Here is a 19,981-nt window from a genome sequence, read left to right as displayed (position 1 = left end):
CCCATGCCCCAGTTTCTAAGTCCCAGTTTCAAACAGACTCAGATACTTGTTAAGTAGTTTCCCATTCTTCTGCTTAAACTTGAAATTATGTTACTAACTCAGAGACTACTGTCACAGTCATAGCTGCTAGGATTTTCTATGGTTCCCTAAATCTCTCCTCCACCAGTTGGACCCAGCACCAACAGAGCCCAGCATGCATGAAGCTGCAGCCCACGGAACTCGTCTCTTCCCCATTTGTAGACAGAATAGGCAGGAATAAGCATCTCCAGGGGTCTTTGCTCTTAGTTCTAATCTGTTGCCATTCATTCATTCATTCACTCATTCAAATATTCCATGTATTTTAATGAGTACCTACTATGTGCTAGGCACCTATGGTAGGGTCTTGGAAATGCAAAAAAAAAGGAAGATGTGTACTGAATGTGGAAGGAAGATGTGACACCTAAAGATATCCTTTTGCAGGTTAGGACTGAGGCTGTGATATCTTCCTGCTATGTCACCTTGAACTGAAGACCTAATGAGGGCTTCTCATTCCCCAGTCCCCGTTACATCCCTCACCCATGAGTCCTTGGCTACTTAGACACTGTCATCTTCCTAAAGTATTAGTCTAAAAGTCTATAATCTTACAGAAATAGCTTTAATTATTTTGAATAAGATTTCAAAAAGATTCCAAAAGTTATTATTTTCCTTGGAAGAAGTAGTGAAGGTGGTACAAGAAGAAAACAATGTGATTTATACAACTTAGATTAAAACGTGAAAATTGGAAAAGTGTGAGTGGGGAGAACAAACGTATAAATATTTTCTATTTCACAACCCCCAAATATATATATTACACTTTATTCATGTTAACATTTAATATAAATGTTTTTAGGGAAACTGAGTAGAATTAAATAAAAATAGGTAAATTACAAAGTATTACAGAAAATAAATGCAAACAAAAGTCAGTACAGTTACATGGAATTGGAAAGCATGAGGAAGGAAACATAAAAAGAAAATCTGTAGGAAGGTAATTGATGTAAAATCAGTTACGCTATACAGTTTACAAGAATCTAAAAGACACAGGAAATGTATAAAGAAAAGAATGCATAAAGCCCTATTAGCTGAATGCAAGCAAAATTAAAGTAGTTATGACAAAATTAATATCAGAGATGACAAAATTTAAAGCACAAAAGCATTTAATGGAACAGGATTATTCTATAGTAACAAAAAATAATATAAAATAAAGATCCACTGCCTTATATTTATTAGACGTACATTATTTAAGTGTTTAAAATGTAAGTTCTTGTAAACATAGGGAAAATCAACAGAATCAGCTCTACTGGAAGATTTATGATCAATTTCTGTCTTTGATATGATCAACAAAATGTAGGACCATTTATTATTTGAATAATATAATTAAGATCATTTAAAAACTTCATAATTAACAAAACCCTATGAAAAGTTCACTTTAATTTCCAAATGAAAAATTATAGAAATTACATTTAATTACAAGTCAATAGAAATAAAATTGTGTATGAAATAGAGTAAACCAACAAATAAAACTGGAAAATTCAAAATACTGTCCTAAAATGCGATTAAACCACAAAAGGAATAAAAAATATATATTACTTGGAAAATTAAAAATGTAAACATTAGCAAACTATACAGGCTTTAGAATCAAAGACCCTTTACATGCAGCTGCCCACTGACAAACCAATTTGTAATCGGCGTGACTAATTTAAAGTGGTTAAGTGAACCCATGATTTCCTTCTGCAGATCTTTTTGCCTCACAGTCCTTCCTGTCTCAGAAAATGGCACCATCATCTCCCCAGCTGGCCAAGTCAAAGACTAGGAGGCATCCCTGACATATCTCTGACCCTCACAACCTACATCTTGTTGGCACTACTGCCCAAATGTACCCTGAATCCAGTCACTTGTCACCATCTCCCTCTTCACTCCTGTCCAAGCCAGTGTCATCGCCCAACCAGACCACCTCTGATGCCCTCTCCCTGTTTTCCCTGATTCTGTTCTTTCCACCCTTTCTTTCTCCATGCAGAAGCCAAAGTGACATTTTAAACACATAAATCAGTTCATTTTATTCTGCTTAAAGCCCACCAATGGCTTCCCTTTGCACTTGGAGTGATGTTCACATTTCCTTGTTGTGGCCCTGAAGGCTCTGTACGAGCTAGCATCTGCCTGCATTTCTAGCATCTTCTTCTTCCACTTTCCTCTTCTCATTATGGCCCAGACTTGGCTTTTTTTCCTTTCCTGGAGCACAATAGCCTCACTTCCCACCACAGGACTTTTGTACTTGTTGGTTTTTTTCTTGCTAAGTGCACTCTGCCCCCTTTTTCTGTTCACGCCTGTCTCCTTTGTATCACACAGGTGATACAAAGTGCCTCCTTTAAACAGGCACTTTTCCTGATCATCAGTGCTAACGTGGCCAGCTACATTCCGTCAGTCATCTTTCTCGGTTATATTACCTGGCTTATTGTTATGACAGTATTTATCACTGTAAGAAACGATCTGATTTGTTCAGTTTTGTATGGTTTGTCTTCGCCATCTAAGTGTAAGGTTCATGATCATAGAGACCTTGATTCATCCAGTGTCTGGAATAGTACCTGTCTTCTAGGTACCAAATAAATATTAGTTGAAGAATGAAACCCCAAAACTACTTATCACGGCTTGTGTTTTTTGGACATTTTTCCCAGCCAATCACTTGCTTATTATTTTTAATTCAGTAAGAAAATGAAGTTTTTAGATTTACTGCTAATATGAATTATTTTATTTCTATTTGGATTGTTGCTTCCTATCTCATGTCCATGAAATCTTTAGATTCATAGATATTCTCTTTTGTTTTATTCTAGGGGCTTTATCATTTTAGCTTTTTTACCTTTAGGTCTATGATCCATTTCAAATTAATTTTTATATAAGATTGGGAGATATTGGTTAATTAGGAAAATATCAGGTTGTCATCTTATTTCACATCTTATACCAAAATAAATTTCATATGGATTAAAGAATTAAATATTATTTTTAAATATTTTTAGAAAGAAATAAAAGTATGCTGTATACCTGAAACTAATATGATATTATAAATCAACTATACTTCAATAAAAATAAACATATAAGTGGAGATAAGGTAAATATTTACTTTTATTCTCTGCAGAGATTGGCTAACAATGGCAGAAATCACCAAGGAAAAGCAATAGTTTTGGTTACTTTAACCAAAGCTGTATGTCAAAAACCACCATTCATAAACATTTATTGTTCATTTATATTTCATCCATTTATTCATTCATTGAACAAATAATTTTTGAGGGCCTGTCATGTACCCAGCACAGAAATTCCTCCTGGGGTTTACATTTTAGTGGCAGGAAAACAGACAGTAAACTAATAAACAAGACAATATACAGTTTTTCAAATGCTGACATGTCCCATTGCCGAGGAAAAACACCACAAAAGACCAAAGAAGATATAATATCAGTATTACATATAAATTCATGAAAGTGTTTCAGAAAAATACCAAACCCCAATAGAAAAGAGGTAAATCACAGTTACAAAAGAAGCACAAAAACGTCTATGGTATTAGAGTTCCCTCAGTCTCATGGCCTCCTTTTTTAAATAATTTAACAATACGTAGATAATGTGTTTACAGGACAAAATTCCAAAGTATTAAGTTTACAAGTAAAGCAAACATCCTTTCCATCCCTCTTCCCCAGCTATTTGGTTCCCCTTTCCAGAACCGCTACCAGTTTTCTAGCAAAACAATCAATAAAATTCCATGCCTGTGAAGGTTCAACAGTACTCTAATAAAGTGCTAGAGGAAATAGAGGATGATGTAATCTTTTCGAAAATAAAATTGTCAACATATATCAAGCTTAAAAAGTACTTTATGACCTAATAATTCTAATTTTTTACTCTCCTAATAAAATGGATATATGATAGCAATTAATGTATACAGGTAGACACCATAGTATAATTATGAGACATTGTAAACCATCTAAATATCTAAAATCAGTCCATTAAATGACTGTGTGTAATTATACAATTATTATCTCTCATCTGTAGATCAAAGTATATCATTTTAGTGATGATGAGGGATGTTTCATCAGTGCAGTGACCATGCTTTTCTGGTTCACCATAGCATCATAGCTCCTGGTCCTGTTCCTGGGGTGTTATAGGCATCCCATAAATGTGGCTTGTATACATGAATTGCATCCAGAACGGCTAGAAGCCGTGGGATCAGCTAAAACTGATTTCAAAACTTGCCTGGGGCTCCCCTGGTGGCGCAGTGGTTGAGAGTCCGCCTGCCGATGCACGACACGGGTTCGTGCCCCGGTCCGAGAAGATCCCACATGCTGCGGAGCGGCTGGGCCCGTGAGCCATGGCCGCTGAGCCTGCGCGTCCGGAGCCTGTGCTCCGCAATGGGAGAGGCCACAGCAGTGAGACGCCCGCGTACAGCAAAAAAAAAAAAAACAGAAAACTTGCCTGATCCTAAGAATCACCTGGAGAGAGTTTGTTCAAAACACTAGATTCCCAGGCCACTATCTGCATAGTCTAATTAGGTGATGTGGAAACGTGTATTTTAACAAGCACCCCGCAGTTTGAGAGCATGGAGTAAATCAATAAGTATCTAATGGAAAATCAGGAAACACTTAAGTATTGAAAATTATGTATACAGGAAATTTACGCAGGAATTTATATGAGGAATTCAGGAAATGTACTGCATAGGTAGCAGAAGATCTGAGATGCCAAAGAAGGGAGAGTAAGACCACCTTGAAATTTGTAACATTACAGGCCACCACCACTCCCAGGACAGAGGGAGGAGGTGATGTTGGCAGAAACCACGCCCTAGGGTCCCCTGGAAGAAGCCAGACCTGCAGCAGGTGCCTTGGGCAGCCACAGGGTAGACTCTGCCACTGCTGGAGAAGTTGCTCACGTGAATAGAGATCATGGGAGAAGCACCCGAAGTCTCTCTTTCTTGGTCCCCCTGCCTCCCGCCAATGCTTCCCATTGGCCAAGCCCAGCTGGAAGCCAGATGACATGGGAAGCTTGATAACGAACGAAGCCTGCAGGGTTCCATCTCCCTGTAACAAACAGAACAGGGCCAGAAATGGATAGGACGACAAACAGGCTCAAAACCTGTACTGTGAGTTTGGCACCGTGGCACACCCTCATTAAACTACTGGACTGAAGAGGGTAAAAGCCAATTCATAAATCTTGAATCTATTTAAGCAGAATCTCCCTTTAATTTTCATGTTAACATTCATGTTCCTCCATGCTGGGGCAGCTGTGGATAATGGATTTTACTTCATGCAAATGTCCCCTTTGACAAGGATGTATAGGTACTCGGTGATCTTGAATGCAGAGTTCAAAACCTACCTCATGAGAGTCAGGGGGCAGCTAGAGAAATATGCATATATCTGGAGTCTGTAGGTGAATGAAAGCCCCAAAGAACAGCTAAATTAGCCAACAGTTTACGAGTGTTCTTACGATCAGTTTGCTGGCCATTACACACATTTAGACAGTTTCCTAACAGGATTGTATGTCATTAGTATTTTCAGAGTAGAGTTGGGGTGGGGGAGAACTTGACTATAATAGTTGAAAAAGAAATAAAATTATATTTTTATCTAGTGAAGAAAGAGACATTTTCAAAAGCCGTCACTCCACTGGACTTAGTATTTTTGTTAACATCACACACTTCGGCTAATGAAAATAGGAAGTGCGTTTAGAATGTTGCTCTTTCAGCTGAGATGAATACCTATGTCACTGAAAAAAAATACTGCAAAAGTCTCCATCACCTCTTGTGCAAAGTCCAAACACCTTAAAGTCTCCCAAGATCTGACCTCTGCCTAGTTCTTCAGCCTTATTTCTAGCTATTATCCGCCTAATATTCGGTGCTCGTTTATGTGGTCATTTACCTTCCAGTCTTTGTTTATGCTTTTTTCTCTCTCTGGAATGTTCTTAATTCCTTATATAATCTTCATCTCATAATCTCCATCTTCTGGCAAATTCCCACTTATTCTTTAAAATTCACATCAAATATCACATCCTTAGTAAGTCTTCTTTGATCACTGCTCCCCACGCCGCCCAGTCTGACTCCCTCCCTTGGGCTTCTGTAGAGTCTGTGCATATTTCTATCAATTGCACTTTCTTAGTGTTTTGTTTTTTTTGTTGTGTTTTTTTTTTTTTGCGGTACGCGGGCCTCTCACTGCTGTGGCCTCTCCCGTTGCGGAGCACAGGCTCCGGACGCGCAGGCTCAGCGGCCATGGCTCACGGGCCCAGCCGCTCCATGGCATGTGGGATCTTCCCGGACCAAGGCACAAACTCGTGTCCCCTGCATCAGCAGGCGGACTCTCAACCACTGCGCCACCAGGGAAGCCCTCTTAGTGTATTTTAATTGCTTTTGTGTCTTTATTCCTCATGAGATGATCAGGGATAATTTTTAAATCTATCATTCCATATCTATTGCTCAGTCCTATGCTTGGTGCATAATAGATACTCAGTAAATATTTCTTTGAGAAGATTTAATGAAGGTAATTGTTGAAACTGTGATACAAAATGAAGATCCAAGAGAAAGAGAAATTTACCTCACATTGTCCTGAATACTATTATTTAAGAAGCAAGGGGAAATTCACAAGAAAAAGTTAAAAGGTCAATTGTTTACATTTTCTTTTGTAACAAATATCTTCCATTGTATTCCACTTTCTTTGTCCATTCACTCTTTTAACTTCCCACTAGCAAGTCTTCATCTGAAATGGAGGGATTGTTTACATATTCTTATTTAACTTCATGTAAATAACTATTAAGCTAAACCGTGGAAAATCACGGTTTTCTAGGTCAAAAATAGTCAGGGGGCTTCCCTGCTGGTCCAGTGGTTAAGAATTCTCCTGCCAATGCAGGGGACACAGGTTCGAGCCCTGGTCTGGGAAGATCCCACATGCCGCCGAGCAACTAAGCCCGTGCGCCACAGCTACTGAGCCTGTGCTCTAGAGGCCACGAGCCACAGCTACTGAGCCCGTGTGCCACAACTACTGAGCCCGTGCACCTAGAGCCCGTGCTCCGAAACAATAGAAGCCACCACAATGAGAAGCCCACGCACCGCGATGAAGAGTAGCCCCTGCTTGCCACAACTAGAGAAAGCCCACGCACAGCAACAAAGACCTAACGCAGCCAAAAATAAAAAATAATAAAAATAAATTAATTATAAAATAAAATTTTTTAGGGCTTCCCTGGTGGCGCAGTGGTTGAGAGTCCACCTGCCGATGCAGGGGACATGGGTTCATGCCCCGGTCCGGGAAGATCCCACATGCAGCGGAGCGGCTGCGCCTGTGATCCATGGCCGCTGGGCCTGCGCGTCCGGAGCCCGTGCTCCGCAACGGGAGAGGCCACAGCAGTGAGAGGCCCGCGTACCGCAAAAAAAAAAAAAAAAAATTTTAAACCTATATAAAATAGTCAGATGTTGGTAATTTCTATGGTTCAACCTAAAAATAAGGATTAGGAGGTAGGTCTCTCTCCCTCACGTCTGTTTACTGTGTTCTTACACAGCTCATGTAGGTAGTCTGGATTTCTTGGCATTAGTAACTTTTATGGTTGGTAAAGCAGCCACGTACACGTTAAGGTAAATGTAGATGGTCTCAGTGTAGGCTGCTACCCCAGGGAGGTAAAGGGACTCCATCCCACGGTGCTATTTAAACCAAGGCTGGAAAACCAGCTCTCACGAAAGCCTTTTGAAGGGACATTTGCCTTCTGAACTAAAGGGGACTCAATTCCTACCTCCATGTTCACTCCCAACTTTCAATTGCATGAATCTATGCGTTAAAATAACCTAATATTATTAAAATGTTAATTTGTACCTTTGTGCCTATCCCACAATTGAATTTCCAAGCAGTTGCTTACATTTCCCTCTATGGATTCAGGAAACCATTTGCTCCACTTTGTCTAATTTATTAAACATATTTTGGCCCTTACACCTTTCGCATTAGTCACCCCTAAACACACTTTGTACAAGTGAATAGGAAGTTTGATGTTAATGAGCATCATTTTCTAGAGGACGAGTAGCACTGGGCTGCAGGTATAGAGGGAAACCACATGTTACTATTTCAGTACCTTGAAATTCTGAACTTTGGTCCCTACTTGGGAAAATTAGATCTCTTATCAGAAGAGTTTTTCCTGCTATTCATATAAATATTGTTGTTAAGATGAATTTTGGTGTCAGTATGAATGCTGGTGTTAATACTTTTCTTACTGCTGATTTCTTAATTCCCCCTAACTTTTAAACTTAAAAGAACATTTGAAACTAAATGAGCTGAAAATATCTTTTAAAAATAAGCAACACATTGAGATTCTGGTACATAGCAAATTCCTGGTGAAGAAAAGTTCCAAATTTGCGATTCTATTTGCATTTCCATAAACACAGAGAATCTTTGTCTGAGCTTATTATGGGACAAATAGCAGTGTTAGAGCTGGGGTGTTGTAAGACTCTAATTATGCGTGTGCTCCCATTCTGATTAGCGCATTTACAGCACGAAGCAATACAAAACCTGTGCTTTGGGCTCAAAAGCCTTTTTTCTTGAAGTTGACATTTTCATGAATTTTAAGTAACATTGGTCTCATTTAATGTAATTAAAATATTAAAAAATAAAAAGGCTCTCAGATGCCACTGCTCCCCAAGAAGCAGACCCTGAGATGGAGGTGCGCTTGCAGAACATTTGCTGGGGAGCAGCCTGGGGATCCACACCTGTGGGAGGGGAGGAAGCATGACTGGGAAAGGGGAGAAGCTGAGCTGCGTTGCCGGCCTGACAGAGGCCCCAGCCACTGCCTGCCCAAGCTCTGTGGCTCACGTGGTCCTTTAGATAAGTCGTCCCGAGTTGGGCTAAGGGAGCAGCCTACACCCCACATTGATCAGAGAGATTGAAACATAGGCTCCGGATTCTCACGCTCAGTTCCAGGTCCCAGGCATGTCAAGGAAGGAGCAGAGAGTTCCAGAACTGAAAAGGCCATGTGGTCAAGGACTTCGGATAAATTAGGGGTAACTGGTATGGATGGATGACCTTCACTCCCAAAGAAGAGTTGGGCAGCCCACGCATAGGTTTGGGGCTCACTCTGGTCATGTTCCCATCTCTCTGGCTTGGTCAGTAGAAATTAAAATTACTTAAAAATGAAATAAAATGAAAACTTTAGTGTCTCGGTTACACTAACAGCATTGCGAGTGCTCTGGGGCCCCGTGTTGGACAGCCCGAAACGTTTCCATCGTTGCAGAAAATTCTGGACAGCACTGCTCCCCGACAGCCTGCCGCCATGCCTCTCGGAGGGAGGTCCTGCTGACCCCACTCACCCCCGAGACACCCCAGGAGGAAGGTGCCAGCTTTCATTACCCCAACGCCTACTACCGCCCTCTGCTCCCTCAACTGCAAGGCATCTCTGTTTAGTCTCCTCAACTCTGTCTTTCCTTGCCCTCATATTTGACATTAATGTGGCTTAATAAACCAGAACTGGCATCGATAGAAACTGAAAAGCATTTCCATTTCTTTATGGATAGGCCAGGAACATGGGGGAAATAGTTGTACCCATCACACTAGTTCAATCAGAGAAAAGAAAAAAAAAAACAACGTTTAAGTTTTCACTTTAAAATAGCATAAACCTTCCTACCCTGGCACATGAACATCCAAAAATGTAACATCATGGGCCAGCAAGAAATGAATGGAAAGCAGTAAAATTGGCATGAAATAGACTTTAAAACATAGCAAATACATCATTTCGGAATTAGCTGCCTCCAAAGCAAACCTCGTTTGATGATAAAAACATGCTTCACTGAGCGATCCTTTCCATGAGTCACCTCCTCTAATTATCCAGTGAACACTGCATTGGTGGCTTCCATTGCTCGCTCTTTCATGGTTTCCTTCTACATGTTTTTGTTATGCAGAATATACCTTTTAAAAGATGTTTCTGAACAAACTCTTCCAGCCTTGAAACTTCCTGTGTTTGGTACATGAGGCATTTGTTGTTGTTTTTTTCTCTTCTGGAGTCTCAGCAAAAGTCTGGCCATCACACAAACCATTGGTCATGCTTAAAGGTATTTTCCCTAGTCAAGTGTTCAATACATGATTGAAAGGGTGGTGTTTAAGCAGACCTTTCCTTGCTGCATTGCACGTAGGCCCTCCCATGAGGTCTGTGGGAAGGGACTGAACTAAATCACACATACACACACAGATTGAATTTTTATAAAATATGATGGAAAAATATACAACCGCAGTATCTAAAACAACGGTTGCTTGTACCACCGCATAGGAGACGGATTGCCATCAAGGGCAATAAGAACACTCACCTCCCCAGATTTGATGCTATAGTCCCCCCAGACAAGGATGCCTTGCTTCATTTGCTCAGTCACCGTCCATGTATTGAAGCATACATGTGATAAACAATGGGCTAGGCTTTCTGGGGTTCTGACCAATGGCATCACTACTCTTGCGCTTTGAGGCCATTATGTAAACTAAGGGTTACCTGAACCCGAGCACAGTTGATCTGATAACCAAGGCAGCTACTAAGTGACTAAGGAACTGGTGGGATACACTGGACAAAGGGATGATTCACATCACATTCTGGGCAGGGCGGAGCAGGATGGTGCAAGATTTCATCATGCTGCTCAGAACGGCCCACAGTTTTAAACATATGAATTGTTTATTTCTGGAATTTCCATTTAATATTTTCAGACTGTTGACCATGGGTAACTGAAACCGAGGAAAGAGAAGCCTTAAAGTGCTTCCTTTAATTGAAAAGGTGAAAGTTCCTGACTTAATAAGGAAAGAAAGAAAAGCATATGCTGAGGTTATTAAGATCTGCAGTATGAACGAATCTTCTACCCGTGAAATTGTGAGGAAGGAAAAAGAAATTCATGCTGGTTTTGCCGCCGTACCTCAAATTGCAAAACTTATGGCCACAGTGAGTGATAGGTGCTTAGTTAAGATGGAAAAGGTATTAAATCTGAACAATTTTGTAACATGTATTACAGTATATTGCAATAATTGTTCTGCTTTATCACTAGTTATTGTTTTTAGTATTTTACTGTGCCTAATTTATAAATTAAACTTCATCACAGGTATGTGTGTAAAGGAAAAAACATACTATATACAGGGTTTGGTACTATCTGTGGTTTCAGGCATGCACTGGGGGTCTTAGCACGCATCCCCATGGATACAGGGCGACTATTGGAGCTTTCTCATGCCCCATGTAGGGGCTTAAAGTCAGACTCTTTCATGGAATATGTAGTGGAAATTAAAATGTTTTAGCATTTAAAAAATATATAGTGTATATTTTTGAAGATGTATCAGAGAGAATGTATCACTAACTATGTCCTGTGTTTTTGTTTTAGGTGGGCGAGATAATCACAGGTTGTCAAGGAACATCAAAGCCAGTGAAAAGCACGCCGGACAGCAGCAGGGAGAAGACGAACAAAAGGTGCCCTCCCCTCAGCCCGTCTTAACTTCGCTTAGAGTTCTCTTCATTGTCATTTGGTGCCTAGAATGCACCTTCCACATAGGTACAGTGACTGAAAGTTCAAAAAGGATTCATACCATGAACATTAATGTTTATTCCCCAAACTTAGACTCTTGATTTGCAGGGCTCAGAAACAGATCTGTGTATATTTAGGTTCCAGCTTCCGGTGACAATAATAAAAGTGGCAATAGCCACACCGACAGCTACATCGACCGGGCACTTGCTTTGTATCGGGCACCATTCCGTGTGCTTTACTCATAGTAACGCATTTAATCCTCACAATTTTTACCCTCAGTTTACAGACGAGGAAAATGAGGGAGGGAGGAGTTTGGAATGTCAGGAGGTCATGTAGCTGTGACCTGTTGGGACGACTCTGCTGAGCCCTGCTCCTAACACTGCTCACCGCCTCCCTTTTATGACCTGTGTCACGTCATAGATTCCAAAACCCTCAGGGCTGCAAGGACCGAGAGGCCCCGTGTGTGCCCTCTTGTCAGTCATAGGTCACCTTCCAGCCTTGGCTTAAGCTTCCTTCTCAACAGGATCCTCACCCTCTCAAGAGAATCTTCGTGGCATTCTCAATATTCCCCCAGTGTCTGAAAGCTTCTCTTTGATTCCTAACTGAAGGTTCTAGCTCTGCCCCCAGAGACACCCCAGAACAAAGCCCACTTCCCACAAGCAGTGACAATCCTTAGAGTAGTTCAGACAAAGCTCTCATTATTTCTCAGTTCTTCCTTAGAATGAGCATCCCAGCTCTTTCAACCCTCCTTCTCCTTGCCGTGATTTCCAGACTCGTACCGTCCAGACGGCAGACTCTATTTTGGACCAAGGCAAACTATCTTTGAGATACAAATGTATATGCTAGAATTGCCACTATAAAAATACCTGAACAGGAACTATATTTATATCTTGCATAATACAAGCAGTCAGGCATTCGTATATATTCAAAGACAACTGTCAAATTTTGTAGAGATTTTCAAACACGGGGTTTGTTTAAACAACAGGTATGGAGTTGAATTCCTTCTGAAAAGCGGGTTGCTGTTTTTAACCTTGGAAAGCCACTCTCATGTTTCCCAGCTCAGTGATTTCCATTTCAGATACATGTGTAATTTACAGAGAATCAAGGGTGTTAGGACTACTATGAATCTTCACGGTCATAATTAACCCCCAGCGGCATCAAACACATGTAAAGAGTTCGAATCTAATTTATGAGGAATCACAGGGATTGGAAACCAAGTCATTGCCAAAGTTTGGAGCTGGTTTTCAAGACTCCAGGAAAACCGTCATTACTGTGATTACACTTGATGATTAGAGATATCCTAGCACAATTCGTCATAAGAGGACCTCCTGCAGTATTTTCACAAAGCCTTTCTTTTTCTTTTTCGTTACTGAGAAAGGATCACCTGACGACCGTTCATAATCTATCGATGGGAAGGTTGTTTGTGGTGCTCCTTAATCACTGACAAACTTCCTTACACACATTCTCTCAGCTTCTGGCTGGGCAACCCATTAGCCTAACAGCCACCTGTAAATGCTGCACATGGGCACGAGGTCAGGCAGGTTGTTGGCTTGGGGGAAAGGACTACAGAGGCAGCGGTAACTGGGGGCAGGGAGGTCGGAATAGGCCCCTCAACCCTCTCATAGCCTGAGTGGTCCTTTCCTCATGCTGTGGAGACAGAGTGAATAGAGGGAGAAGATGAAGGGAAGGAGAGTTATGTTCACTGGGACCAGATGGGGTCATGTTTGGGGGGAAGGTCACTGACCCAGTGAACTCTTGTGGTCCTGTGACACTGTACGATGACGGAAAACACACAACTTCCTCAAAAGTGGACTTACTGAGTACTGAGTGCCTACCCTGTGCTATATGATGCTATACGCTATCTTTACTCTTCAAAATAACTGCAGTATAAATCCTCGTATCCTAATGTACTGAGGTTCAAAGAGATAGAGCAATTTGTCCAAGATCGCAAAGTTGTTAAGTGAGTGGTGGAAGCAGGACCATAAAACGTAGCCCATTCCTGGGCTTGCCTTCTTACTCTCCTCATGGTGTCGTTTTGAAAAATTAGACTTTCTTCTTTAGAGCAGTCTTATTAGGTTCACAGCAAAATCAAGTGGAAGGCACAGAGATTTCCCATATACTCCCTGCCCCAGCTCAGGCGCAGCCTCCCTCATTATCCACATCCCCCATCAGAGTGCAACATTTGTTACAGCTGGTGAGCCTGCATCCATGCGTCGTTAGCACCCAGATCCGTAATCTGCGTTAGGGCTCAGTCTTGGTGTTGTGCGTTCTATGGGTTTGGACGAATGTATAATGACATGTATCCATTCCTATAGTGTCATACAGAGTAGTTTCACTGCCCTGCAAATCCTCTGTGCTCCACCTATGCATCCCGCTCTCCCCACTCACAGCCCCTGGCAACTATTAGTCTTTTTACTGTCACCATAATCTTGTCTTTTCCAAAGTGTTATGTAATTGGAATTATACAGTACGTAGCCTTTTCAGATTGGCTTCTCTTCCTTAGTAATATGCATTTAAGGTTCCTCCATGTCTTTTCATGGCTTGCTAGCTCATTTCTTTTTAATGCTGAGTAATATGCCATTGTCTGGATGGACCACAGTTTAATTTATCCATTCACCCACTGAAGGGCATCTTAGCTGCTCCAGTTGTTTGGCAATTATGAATAACGCTGCTATACACATCCTGCGCAGGTTTTTATGTGGCCATAAAGTTTCAGCTCCTTTGGGTAAATGCCGAGAAGCACAACTGCTGGGTCGTGTGGTAAGAATATGTTTAGTTATGTGAGAAGCTGCCGAGCTGTCCTCTGAAGGGGCTGCACCCTTCTGCTTCCCCACCAGTCATGTGTGAGCGTTCCTGTTGCTCCACATCCGGGCCAGCGTTTGGTGCTGTCGGTGTTCGGATCTGGACCATTCTAAATAGGTGTGTGGTGGTATGTCATTGTTGTTTTAACTCCCGTTTCCCTGATGATATATGGCAAAGAATGATGGCTTTCTTTCTTCCCAAACCTGTATCTTTCCTTTTTCGCGCATGACTGCATAGGGAAAAAATCCAGTACGATGTTGAAAAGAGGGTGATAGCAGGCATCTTTGTCTTATTGCCAATTCCAGACCGAAAGTTTTCAGCATTTTACTCTCAAGTCTGGAATATTTTTTTTAAACGTAAGTGTAGTGCTTTTATAACTCATGCTTTCCTAGTCACTATCTGAAGTTGTTGCGTCTCTATTTCTGTTCTTGTTGCTTCTGCTGATTCTTATGCAGAGTGCCCGTTTACTTGAGTGCTTGTTTACTCTTTCCTGTGATCTGCTGCCTTGCTGGGGGCTTCTCAGAGGTCCAGGAGGTGCGCTGCCAGGGAGCATTGATGTGTGCTTTGGGGCAGATCCTAAAGACACTGCTAGTTTAGAACCACTTCAGTCTAAGTTCAAGATTGAGGGTTTGTTTGTTTGTTTTTTAGCTGCTATAAACCCATGGAACTGCCAGCCTGTGGTGACAACTCATCCCTCTTCTGTCCCACTGGGGCACCTCCCCTCACAGCCCCCTGGGGAGGTGGGCAGAGCGGGTTTACTTCTCATTCACTCGTACAGGAGGCGAAAGCCCTTTGGGACTGCACCCTTACTGGGGAGAGGACATCCTGTTAGACTGCCCACCTGGCACGCTCAGGGCCTGGCCCTCTGTCCCCAGACTCTGTACATCCAGCAAGACCAAAGCCTGACTTTAGGGGCTCACCGAATGCCCTCAGGGCAAAGGTGGTCTCAGGACTCCATTCCCCTTTCTGGGTTCCTCCTTTCACTGAATTCTGACCTTGTGGATCCTAATTATCTTACCACATCTTTCACAATCTCAGTAAAGTTTTTCATGGGTAGTGGGAGTCTTCGGTCCAAATAAGCTAGCCCAACAGATTATCATTTCTTTATGTTCTTTAATAGAAAGAGTCAATCGTTGATGTATTTTACGCCTACTGCCTACTGATTTTAGACATTTTCTTTCTTTCTTCCATGGTAATAAATTTATTCATTCCGTCTTCCAGCTATTCTTAGTAGGTGCCAGAGGTTCTGGTCTGACAGCCAGGTAGTGGGTAAAACCAGCAATGGGCATCTGTCACTTTAGGCCTGTGACATAGGGACAGGAAGCAGCCAGGGAGAAAAGCCCCTCTCCTCTTTATTTTGGGGACGAGTGTGGTCCTCAGGTGCCTCAGGCCCAGAGATTCATGAGTCATTAAAGCCCTGCATGCAAACTATTCCTCACAACATCTGAAGCAGGGGCTCTGCAGATAACTATATACATACTAGCTAAGCTCATAGTTTATTACTGAGATCCAGAAATTATGGCCCAAGAGATATGCCTACAATTGAGATGGGCTGCTTTTCCTCAAAGTCAAGGACAGCATAATTATAATAGATGAATTTAGATATTTACTTAATTAAGCCATAAATATCATAGTCTTTTAATAAGAACAGATGAATTAAAAAGTACGCTATAGTTAATAGTGACTGTAATGCAAGTCTTTGAAAACTGTAACTTCTTAACACTGTTTATAGTGTACAATCTGGGACTTCAGAAAATGCCCTTTTATAGACTTTGTATACTTTGTATTTTTCTTCAGCAGGTCCAGAAGTATTAGTCAAGATACTAAGGAATCAAAAAGTCAGATCTTTCAAGGGCTGTGCAGATTACAGGAATGAGCGGGAGGGCTGTAAGAACAGCAGAGTTTACACTTTCCAAAGAAAATCGGACCTCCTTCCCCCACCACATTGTGTCTGCTGCACGAGTTTGGTCTGAGAACATGGGTTTGGAGCTCCTGGATTAGACTGACTGTGATATTCCTTAGGTCAGAGATAATTTCTTATTTAATTTCGTTAATCCACAATAATAACTTTTTTTTTCATTTATTCAACAACTATTTATTCGGTAAAGCTATACGCCAAAGATACAAGATGAAAAAGACAATACCTTTGCTTCAAAGATGTCAGTCTTATAGGGAGAACAGGTCGGTAATGAGACAATTACATGACGATATGATAACTTTTCTATTGAACACAACACTGCACTCCTAGATGTTACCAGGAAGCTTGTCTGTTTGCACAGACCATGCTATTTCTGGTGTCTAGCACAGCAACTAGAATACAGTCGGCATTTAAGGTATATCTGTTGAATAACTGAATGAATTAATGGTGCGGTGATTCCAAAATAATTTCTAAATCATCGATATCCCTGGGGGAACTTTATATAAATACAGATTACTGGGTCCAACTCCAGGCCTATGGAATGGAAATTGCCAGAAAAGCAGCCCTGTGACTGTATCATCTAGAGTTTTCTCTATGACGGTGATAAGGGGACTCAGTGGCCAGCAGAGCTGCTTCCTGGGTCTGTTTCACTCCAGCTATCACTGGAAGGATGGAGTGCCGGCGGAGGAGTGGGTTCTTGTGGGAGGGGAAACTGTGGGCTAAGCTTGGTGTGCACCTGAACTTGTAGTGCAGGCTGAGTGGTCTGAAGCAGCAGGGTCCAGGAGCCTGATTAGCTCCATTCAGGAGTGAGAACTGCCTGGTGTGATTCTATTATTGATCTTGGCTCTGGGGCATGGCCTGCTGTATCATTTCAATTATCAAAAAAATCTTAGGTAAGCAGAGTCTCCCCGCTGCCCTCTCCTCCACCTGCCTGCACGTCAGCATGGCCCTGCGGCGCTCTTTAGCACTTTATTTCTCCAAGGGTCGACTCTTGCTTCTACTAGGCTCTAAGCTACTTGAAACCAGGGATGGGGTTCTATCTTTGCCTCCATGCTCCAGGGATAGTACTTGCCGATATTTGCTGAACAAATGAATGAATGAGTTGAATCTACCTGAAATTTACTTAAAACTGATATCTCAATTTCCTTTGCCCTTTTTGTTGTAGAAGCCAGCAAATGGAGAGACTAGAAGTAGATCCCAGCAAGCATGCCTTCCCTGATGTGGCTAACATATTTCAAGCGAAAAAACACACGCCCAGAAGAGTTCAAGCTGAACCCAAAATCATACCAAGCGAGGGAGATCCAGACTTTGAAGATAATCCCGAAGTGCCTCCGTTGATTTGAAAACTTCAGGCTGCACCGACTGTGCACTCAGTGCAGAGAGTGCGTGTATGTTATTTCTGGGGTAAACACAGTTATTGTCAACATTACTCCTCCGATGTTTTAGGTCCTACTTTGTACATTAATATTCTCAAACCAGTTTACAATTAAAATGTGTACCTTCAAAATGCTATAACATCATTTGTCTATAGTAAAGTGTTGGCTAGGGAAAATGTTCAGTAAATCACAGAACTATTATAGAAACACGCTGATTATAAATCCCAGAATTGCCTGCTTGTGCAGATAGATGAAGTTGTGGATTAAAGCACAGATTATTAAACCTGTGCTTCGGCAGACGGGTCAAGCTCAGAAGTTAAAATCGTAATTTCAGATCAAATTGGAATGCTTTCAGGTGATTTTAAGCAGTGTTTCTGTTTTCTTCTCATGACATGTCTGCTTTCTCTGATGGCGAGGTATAATGGCAAGAAGATGAGGTTGGAAATGAGACACCTTGAAGTCAGATTCCCTTTCAGTCGCTTTGGATGAAACTTCAGCAAGTGCATGAACTTCCCCACGCCTTAGTGGCTCCATCTGTGACTGGGGAGGAAGAATACTTGCCGTGTATGTAGGTTTGTCTCCAGATGAACCGTCTGAAGTGCCTGGCACTGTACGTTGTGCATTTCCGCTCCCTCCCTCCCCCCGAGCCTCCTTTCCCTGTTTCCTCCGCTACTCCTCTCCCTCCTCTTTCTTCACCTTCCTTCTCATCCTACTCTCCCTCCCCTACTTCCTTCTTCACGTTTTAAATACTTGCACCTCCTCTTTATCTAGAACATTATGAACTCAATATTCCACATACAATATACGAAAACTATCTTCACTCTGACCATGATTTACTAGCATTTAAATCAGGTTCTGATCAGCAAATATTTTACTCAGCAGCTCCTGAGCCCTGGGACCTGCTCTGTTCATCAAGGGGTCGGTGGTGACAAGGCAGTGAAATGTACAAACACGGACCCCGTCAGGCAGTGGTAAGAGCCTGCAGTCAGAAGGCAGTTCTGTTTGTTCTCCAGTGGAAATGCTCTCGCCTCTGGAACCAATACCTCTAAAGCAGCAGGGCCCAAAGTTGCAGGAACAGGAATGAAACTGGCCAGTTCATCATTATGGGTGTTAGTGAGAGGACCCTCTCCCATTTCGATCCCTTGATCCCAGATCCACGCTTCTTGGCTCTGGGAGAAATAGCACCACATGCTGGCTAGGGATTCAGAGCCCATACTTTATCCTTGGGAACATGATCTCACCCGTGCGAGGTATTATCACCCAGCTGGCCCTGTAGCTGCGTCTTCAAAAGGCCACTTCATTGTTCTACCAGGTCAGCTGCTCCAGGATGATGATGAACATGGTAAATCCAGCGAATTCCCTAGATATAACTCCACGGGCATACTTCATTTGCTGTGAAAATGAGTTCCTCGGCCAGAGGCGGTGCTCCATGAAGTACTGTGGCAGTGAATAGTGCACCCACTGCGTAAACCCACAGATGGTGGCTTTGGCAGAAGCACTGTAGGAAGGAAGGCAGATTCATGTTCAGAACAAGCGTATATTCCAGTGAGAACAAAGCACCGCTCCTTCCATGATGGGTGGAAGTGTTCCAGTGTAATCGACTTTCCAGCAGGTGATGGATGGTCCCCTGGGGTATAGTGCCATGTAAGGAGCTCCCTGTTGGTTTCTGCCATTGTCAAATTGGTCATTGTAGATGTCTGCAAATTATTTGACACTCTTCCCATCAAGAGGTGGGGTCTCTGCCCTCCTATCTTGAATATGGACCAACCTTAGTGACTTGCTTGCAACCTACAGCATAATGATAAAATGATACTATGTGCTGTCAAGGCTAAATCAGAAAAGGCCATATTACAACCATCTGATTCTCTTGGGACACTCTCTCTGGGGGAATCCAGCTGCCATGTAAAAAGTCCAGCTCCCCTGGGGCTGCCATGCTGGAGATGCCGCAGGAGGTGTTCCTGTCCATTGCCCCAGAAGCACTCTCAGCTGACGGCATTACCTGCCAGACATAGGAGTGCACCATCTTTGATGTCCAGTCCTGGCTACCATCTGGCTGCAATTGCATGAGAAACGTCAAAGTGAGAACCACCCTGCTGAGCCTTCCCAAACTCTGACACACAACATTGTGAGCAAAATAAAATGGTTGTAATCCACTAAACGTAGGGAGAGTTTGTTCTGCAGCAATGGCAACCAGAGCAGGATTGGTATGTGGAAGTGGAGTGTTACCATAACTAAAACCAGAGACGCACGGTCGTTGCCTGGGACCAGGGAGTGGTCAGAAGCTAGAAGGTCCTTGAGGAAGTTTGTGACAGTTGGCTACTCTAGGAGGCAGACACCAAGAGAGAGTTAGAGTGTGGGAGGTTTATTGGGGGTAGTGGCTTGGAAGGATGAAGA

The 19,981-nt window shown here is 42.3% G+C and overlaps 1 protein-coding gene across 6 annotated transcripts in view; it reads left to right on the top strand.

Annotated features, from left to right (window-relative positions):
- DNAAF11 (dynein axonemal assembly factor 11) overlaps nucleotides 1-19,711 on the top strand; it is an 80,058-nt gene extending 60,347 nt beyond the window's left edge. For 4 of the 6 annotated variants that reach the window (XM_060287617.1, XM_060287615.1, XM_060287616.1 and 1 more), the window contains 2 exons: nucleotides 11,351-11,436; nucleotides 17,377-18,413. In XM_060287617.1, the coding sequence (XP_060143600.1) occupies nucleotides 11,351-11,436; nucleotides 17,377-17,554 (264 nt within the window). In that variant the 3' untranslated portion in view covers nucleotides 17,555-18,413. Of the gene's footprint in view, nucleotides 1-11,350; nucleotides 11,437-17,376; nucleotides 18,414-18,466 lie in introns of those variants that run through there. The other 2 variants (XR_009559658.1, XR_009559657.1) reach the window with 2 other exon arrangements.
- The last annotated feature ends 270 nt before the right edge of the window (nucleotides 19,712-19,981 follow it).

The sequence above is a fragment of the Globicephala melas genome, chromosome 17, assembly GCF_963455315.2.
Source record: "Globicephala melas chromosome 17, mGloMel1.2, whole genome shotgun sequence".
Lineage (NCBI taxonomy): Eukaryota > Metazoa > Chordata > Mammalia > Artiodactyla > Delphinidae > Globicephala > Globicephala melas.
Note: the sequence above shows the minus strand (reverse complement) of the source record. Positions and strands in the feature narration are given on the sequence as shown.